The sequence below is a fragment of the Neomonachus schauinslandi genome, chromosome 5, assembly GCF_002201575.2.
Source record: "Neomonachus schauinslandi chromosome 5, ASM220157v2, whole genome shotgun sequence".
In the NCBI taxonomy this organism is placed as follows: Eukaryota; Metazoa; Chordata; class Mammalia; order Carnivora; family Phocidae; genus Neomonachus; species Neomonachus schauinslandi.
The window spans coordinates 11,512,068-11,519,805 of NC_058407.1; the positions used below are offsets into that span (position 1 = coordinate 11,512,068).

The 7,738-nt window shown below is 53.2% G+C and overlaps 1 protein-coding gene across 1 annotated transcript in view; it reads left to right on the top strand.

The window, feature by feature from the left end:
• Positions 1 to 7,738, top strand: part of PVALB (parvalbumin) — a 17,061-nt gene extending 9,323 nt beyond the window's left edge. Inside the window, exon 4 of the mRNA XM_021687626.1 lies at positions 7,628 to 7,738. Coding sequence (XP_021543301.1) covers positions 7,628 to 7,656 — 29 coding nt within the window. The 3' untranslated portion in view covers positions 7,657 to 7,738. The remainder of the gene's footprint in view (positions 1 to 7,627) is intronic.

The following is a 7,738-nucleotide window of genomic DNA, read 5'->3' on the forward strand; positions in this document are numbered from 1 at the left end:
CACACACACACACACACACACAGAGAAGATCCTTGTTATGGGTTCCCTGAAACCTGATTCCAGTGATGGGTCCTGTTTCCAAGGCTTCCAGCCTATTCCAGCCCAAGAGCCTGTGGTTTGCTTTTTTGCTTCTGATGCTAAAAAATTTAGTCATAATTATCGCTGAACCACTGTGGTCTGCTCCAATCACGTGCCTCGAGGCATTTGCCTTTTCTGCTTCCTTCTGGTGAAATCTGTTCTCTTTTATCCTTAAGCAGCCCATTTAACATGGTAGGCGGGTGGGAGTGAGGGAGTAAGCCCTTGGGCCCAAACACCTGAAGTCAGGCTGAAAACCCAACCCACAGAATGCGGTGGTGTGGACAGCCAAGCCCCTTTCTCTCCCTGGGCAACACCTCCTCATCCCAAAGTGGGAACAAAAATGCCCACCTCAAAGGGTTGTTGCTTGCATGAAATGAGTGTTCTGGAAATGATTCCTTTCCTCCTACTTGATATGTGTGCTTTCTCTCGGAAGCCGCCTCAAAACCCTTGTGGAATACCAGGCTTGGAAGGAAGGGAAATGGGGTCGAAGATGGGAGGACAGTGACAGGGACCGCAGGAGAGGTCATCCAGCCCTCCAGCCCCTATGGGATTTGGTTTCCGGGGAAGGCAGGATGAGCACATCAAGGCCAGCCGCGGTCCTGGTGGCAGAGCCCTAAGGTGTACGGCGTTTTGTCCCATCTCCCTGCGTCTTCACACGGGCCCCATAAGGTCGGGGGGACAGAGTCTGTGATCCCCACTGAGAACTGTGGCAACTGAGGCCCTGTGGGCTCTGTGCCAGAGTCACACGGAAATCCTTGGTGGAAGGGAACCCGTGTCTCCTGACTCCGCCACCCCCTCCATGGGGCTTCATGGAGACATTTGGGTTATAAATGGTTTCTGGGCTTAGCGAGATGCTGGCTTTCATTCGCGAGTGGACAGACGCTCCCTAACTCCGGCCTTGTGCGGAGCTAGATATGATGGAGCAAAGAGAGAGGAAGCAGCACTCCTTATGGAGTTGCCCTCCTGTGAGGAGGAGCAGTGGGGAAGGCAGAAAGACATACCCTCTCCATCGATCCCTCTCCTGCTTCTGTGGGTCAGGGCGTGAGTTGGAACCCCAGCCTCTAAGAGAGAAAGAGGCACCCCACGTGAGCCACGCCTGAGTTAGAATCTTCGTGGCTGAGTGACTTGCAGCCTCAGTTTCCCTGTTGGTAAAACGGGGACAAGAGAATCAGCGCAGATGGAATGGGATGACACCCAGGGCAGCGCCTGGCACAGAGTGAGCCCCCAGGACTGTTTATGCCGCTCCTCGTGGCCGTCTGGCTTGACGCCAAATAACCCTGCCTCCTGTTCTCTGGAGTGGGAAAGTGATCCCTGTTTGCAATACCAATTTATAAGAAACCCAGCCCAGGAGCTATTTAGAGGCGAGGTGATAAACCAGGAGGCCACTGCCTCCATCCTGGTCCTCACGACAGACAGAAGGGAAGACGTGTCCAAGCGCTGACTCAATGTCTGTCTCAGTTTCACTTGGGGCTGTCAGCATGTGCTGGTTCACCTGTCAATAGCTTCTAAATTTGTCCAATCCCCACGGCACTGGGACTGGGACAGACCTAATTGGGCTAATTTCAGCTTCCTGTAGGAAGGGGAGGACTGAGCCCTCCCATCCTCTGACCCTCTCCACTGCACCCCAGGGGCCCCTTCAAGAGCTAGGGCAGGAATCTGGGTCCCTCCAAAGGAACACCGTCCCTCGCATCTCCATAGTGAAACTTGATTTAGATGCGATCCCTCTGTGTGCCGGGCACCCCTGTGCCAGGCGCTTCTCATCCAGTTACCTCCTGTGGTCCTCACCAGAGTCCTATCCCCATTTGACAGATGTGGAAGCTGAGGGTCAGAGGCTGAGTTTCCACAGATGGGCACGCTGGAGGTGGGATCCTAACTCGATGGGATAGATGGTGCTGGAAACTTGGGGCAGGTCAGCTGCCTGCTCTTTAGGCCACCCTCCCCTGCCCTCTGCAGCTCACATCCTCCCTGTCTTTGTCTCAGGACTTTTGTGGACATTTCAAAGCTCCAACCTATGTCAGATGGAGAGGAGCTCCAAGGGCGGGGGAAACTAACACTTACAGACCAGGCGTCTTTCTGCATTTGCTCATTTGGCCTTCCCAACAGCCGAGCAAGCAGACATTATCACGCCCCCTTTACAAACGAGAGTAAAGTGGGGAGCGAAGCCCACCCAGCCAGGAAGCGAAGGAACAAGAATCAGACCCCACTCCAGGTGCCAGGCGGGGGGACAGGAAATGGTGGGGGACAACAACCCCCATGCCAGATAGTAAATGTTATGGTGCCGTTTGCCAGGCCTTCACTCGCTCTGTGCCAGGCAGCGGCCGGGCACTTCACAGGCTTCGTTTCGGGTAGCTGGAGCTGTAGAGGCAGCTTGATAACAAGAGCTACCAAATGCTGAGTGCTGCCTATGTATCAGGCCAGGCGCAAGAGCTTTATTGGGGCTTCCTCTGAACGAGCCAGAGAGCTCCATTTTACAGATGGGAAAACTGAGGCATGGTGAGGTGAAGTATCTCTAGTCCAAGGTCATGGAAGCAAAAATGGGAGTTGGGAGCTGACTCCCAGAGCCCTTGCTCCAAGCACTGTGGGAGAGTTGGCAAGGCATCTTCTAGACCTGACATTGCACAGAGGAGAAAAGCAAGACCTGGAGGGGTGAGCAGGAGGCAGAACCAAGGTCAGAACCCCCTCCCACCTCCCCGTTCCCCATCCCAGCATCCTACCACCAAATCAGTTGACCTAGACTTTGCAGGACTTTGTATGTTTGCTCATTGGTTTTTCTTTAAGGAGAAACCTGAACATTTTAGAGGAGACTTTTTTTTTTTTTTTTTTGCTAAGAGGGCTGTTTGTTAATTGGCTGATTGCTAAGAGCTCTGCCCTGAGGCACACACGAAAGGTCCAGAAGAGGTGACCCCTGCCCTCAATTTGTCTACAAAATGCCCTGCTCCAGCTTCTGGGAGGATAAAATTAGAATGCAGCGTTCTCTGCAAAAAGCCAGGGCACGGGGCCTTTGTGACGTCCGGGCTGCTTCAGAGTAGATCCCCGGGTGGGCAGAGGGGTCTGTTTCCAGAGGCTTTTGAAAACCCCATGGGTCCAAGGCACCTCCCAGTCAGGCTCCAAAATGCCTGACCTTCCACCCTGGGAGCATCTCTTGGTTGGCATTCCCTGGTCCCCTTCATGCAGCAAATGCCATCTAGTGTGAAGGTGGTAAACTGGCTCTTTGCTAATGAGCAGCCCAAGGACCCGTGATTTCTAGGGTGAGGGTTAGGGAGGTCAGGAAACTGTAAGGACCAACTTTCCCTCCTGACAGTCTCTCCGTGAGATGGCTTTTGCAGACAGACTCGCTTCTCCTTTATCCCAGCACAGAGCAAACTCTGTGCCCAAGGACAGGATACATCGGCCCTGGGCAGTTTTCCAGATTAAATGGCGGGTTGAGAGTCCCTGCTTGCTCCCGATCTGGGATGCTGGCCCAATCAGGAATGTCCTCTCCACACTCATGCAGGGGGTGCGCCTGAGACCACTGGCCAAATCTTTTCTTTGCCTCTTGTTTTCTGCATGACCTGACCCTTCACCTCTCCAGGCCTCTGTTTCTCCATCTACAAAATGGGAATCACCCCACTGACCACCCAATGTGAGAATTATATGAGGCATATTGGAATTTGTTGAACCCCATGGAAGACTCATGAGCCAGCCATCCATCCATCCATCCGTCTGTCCATCCACCCATTTGCATTTGTTTATTAGCGCCTGCTGTTTGCCAAGTTCTATTCTATTGCTAGAAGAGCGGTGGACAAGTCAGAGCTCCCTGCCCTCCTGGGGTTTACATTCTAGGAGGGGGAGACCCACAGAAAGAAGTAAGTCCATAAATAAGCTCATTTCAGAGAGTGCTAAGTAGCATGAAGTAAATAAAACAGGGCTAATATGACAGAGTCGTGGGGGTGGCGATATTTGAGCTGGCTCGTGGGTCCCTCTACACCTAGGTCAAAGGAGGTCGGAAAGCTCCGGGGTAGAGAAGGGAGCCTAAAAGCAGGAGCTTGACTCACGTCTGCTGTGTGATCTTGGGCAAGCTACTTAACTCTTGGGCCTCAGTTTCCCCATCTGTAAAATGCAGACAAAAGCATCTCTCCCGTGGAGGAGTAGTGAGAATTTAATGGCATTCAACAAATAAGCATTCTTAAATTCTATAAAAATGGACAGTATTTGGCATTCAACAAATAAGGATTCTTAAATTCTATAAAAATGGACAGTATTGATTGGACACATCTCAGAAGAACCACCTGCCTCACAGAGGTGCCGGAGGGTCACAGGAGCTCCTGGCTAAGGGAGCAGACACTTTGACCCCGGCCCCTGGGAGGGGTTTTTGGAGTATTTGTGTTTGGGCTCCATCCCTGCCCCTCGCTATTACCACTCAGCCTGTGGCCCCGTGGGTGTTCAGGACCAGCTGGAGGACCCTCTCTCTCTCCCACCTCGAGTCGATACCTAGGCCCCCACATCCAGGTCACTTGCCTTTCCTGCCCTCGGGGACAGCCTGGGGACAAGAGAAGGTGCTGTCCACTTCCCAGCTCACACCCCAGGAAGAGGAGGAGCCCAGGGACGTGTCCCTCCACCTGGCAGGGATCCCACTCGTTATTCCCATGGTGGGAGCCTGTGTTTGGCTTGGTTGATCTTACTTTTTTTTGCTTTTTTATTTGGAAATAACGCTCGCTTTACAGAAGAACTGCAACAATAGCATGGCGGGTTCTGTGCACCCCACACACGGTGTCCCCCAGGGCTAACATTTCATGTGACCGCAGCACAGGATGAATACTAAGAGCTCGCATGGGATTGGGGGGTGGGGGGGACACATGTGCTTCATACCAAGTCTGGGGAGGACAGTGCTCACCTCAAGGAGCCCCGGTCCTTTTGGCGGCCTTTCTGAGGCCACTTCACGTTCCGTTTTCACTGGTCTCTCCCAAGGAATTGGTCCTGCCCCTCCCTTCACGGCCCTGACAGACACCTGGACCCTCACCCAGAGATGCGCATTTCCCAGCAAACACGCCAGGCGGGGCCTGGACCCCTAACTCTCAATCCCTTCTAGATGCAATGAGGACTTACCTGGGGCCCCACACTCTCTGGCAGGCTGGGGACACAGCATCTCAGACGCATCGTGGCAGAGGGTGGCAAACTCCTTCTTGTCCTCTCTGGTCTCCTGGAGAGAAAATCAACAGGGCAGACATTCCCTGGGCCCCCTTTACTCCAAAAAAGGTCTCAGAAGACCTGGCTGCTGAGCAGTAGCCCCTGTGACTGCCACAGCAAGGACCCCGCCATTGGGAGGATGCGGGGAACAGGGACAGAGGAGCTGGGGGGGGGGGGGGGGGGGAGCCGAGGACCTCCTGTGCACCAGCATCTCACTTCTGACTATCTCCCGACTCAAGAAGCAGTGCTCAGAGAGGCCAGGGGCGTTGTCTGAGGCCACACAGCCCATAAGCAGCAGAGCAGGCCTCTCGTAGCACTCGCCCTATCACGCAAGACACTAGCCCAGCATGGCTACTGGGTCCTTCCCAAATCCACCCCCTTGTTTCCTGCCTTCTGAGCCTGCCCCGTGAAAAGCCACTGCCTGTGATCTCTTCCCCACCATCTGCTTTCTCCTGTGGGAATCCTGCACCTTCTCACAGGACTCTATCAGAAGCCACCTTCCCTCTGAAATTTTGCTGACACCTTAAATAGAGGGCACCCCTTCTCCCTGTGACAGTGAAGTCTCTGGGCCTTCCATCCAGTCACAAACACACGTGGCCCCTCAGTGTCACGCTTGGAGGCAGGTGGTGGGATGGGGCAGGAAAGAAGGGGAGTGGGCTCTCTCCAGAGAGAGATGTTCTTGTCCCAGTTGGCGGGGGGGAAGATAAATAATGAATAAGCAAGACCATACTCAAAAGTATTTCGAGAGTGGTAAGTGCTGTGAATAGAATAAAAATGGTGACAGCAAAGAGGATCACAGTAGGGGAGGGTCACTACTGTCACCAGAGTGGTCAGAGAAGGACCCAGGAGGAGCGACATCTGAGCTGGGACCCAGTAAGTGAGAAGAAGGTAGCTGTGGGAAGTCTGAGAACACATCAGGCAGAGAGGACAGCAGGTGCAAAGATCCTGAGGTGGGAATGTACTCAGCATGCTTGAGATTCAGACAAAAGGCCAGTAGCACGGAGCCTGTCCTGCCAAGTACTGTTTCTTCCCTGACTAGGCCAGAAGCTCCCTCAGGGCAGGGATCATCTTCAGCTCCCCTTGTCTCCGCTTACCTGGTTGGGGCCATCCCTTTGTTCATTTAGGTGGAGCTGGATTCAGCAGAGGGACACTGGATCTCCACCTAGGGCTGACACCAATCTCTGACATTAATTAATATTCAGCGAAGTGGGGCAGGTGAATGCTCCTGGGGCGGGAGGGGCCGGTGAGCCCACCATGGACTTGAAGGCAAGCCCTGTGGAGAGACGAGGACCCCAGGGCTTGAGGCCCAGCTGAGCCCCTTATGACCCCGGGGGCTCTGAAAAGTCACTTCTCCTCTCTGGGGCTCAGTTTCCCCTTCTGTAAAATGGGACTAGCTCCCAGTTTCCTGAGTGATGGTCAGGATTCAATGAGAAGCTGTGTGAGACAGGGCCCAGCTCATTCTGAGCACCTGCACACCCTCACCCGTCTGACCTGCATGGAGATGTCACCTGCTCAGGTCTCCTCCAGAGTCTTGCTCAGCCCCCTGAGGAGGAAGAGCACACAGTGGCTCTTGAACCAGGTTGCTCGCCGGAATCACCTTTGAACAACTAAAAGAACTCCTCCCTTAGCCCAGGCCTCCTAAATCAGAAATCCTAGGGCGAGGGCCTGGCAATCTGTGTCTTCTAGGATTCTGCTGGTGATCCTGGTGGGAAGCTGGGGAACAACTAGACAAGGAGCTGAGGAAGAGTTTCGGGTCCCAAGAGGCTCAGACAGATCTGGGTCTGAGCCCTGGCTTTGCTCGTTACTAGCTGTGTGACCTTGTAAAGATTGCTGGACTCTGAGCCTCAGCTTCCTCATCTGTAGAATGGGAATAATGATAATGTGCACATCATAGGACCATTGTCAGAACCAGACAAGATCTAGAATATCAAGTCCTTAGGATAGCTGCTGGAATGTGATAAACATTCAGATGATTGCTGCTATGATCGCTGTAGTTATTATTAGGAATTTGCAGGTGGCAATGACGTCATCAAGCAAAAGAGATGGCGGGCTCATTAAGAGAACATTTATCTGGATGAGCACTGAGTAGTATATGGAAGTAGTACATGGAATCACTATATTGTACACCTAAAGTGAATATAACACTGTATGTTCACTACATTGGAATTAAAATGTTTAAAAAGTAAAACAAAAAGGAGAGATAGTGGGCTCACCGTTTCTCATTCACTCACTCATTCATTCCCACACTCACTCATTCCATCACTCTAGGTCTGCAGCCAATGGGAGAACCAACAGCAAGCCCCGTGTGGGGCCCAGCAGCCAGGCCATAGCCAGTCCTCCCACACTGTTCACCTCTGACTCACCTCTCTGTCTTCTTTTGCAGAATTCTCCTCTCTGGTGGCCGAAAGCTAAGAGGCTCTGACTGCCCCTGTGTTCCACCCCTCTGCCCCTCTCCCACCCAATCTCAGCCCCTCTTGCTGCCCTCCTGCATTTC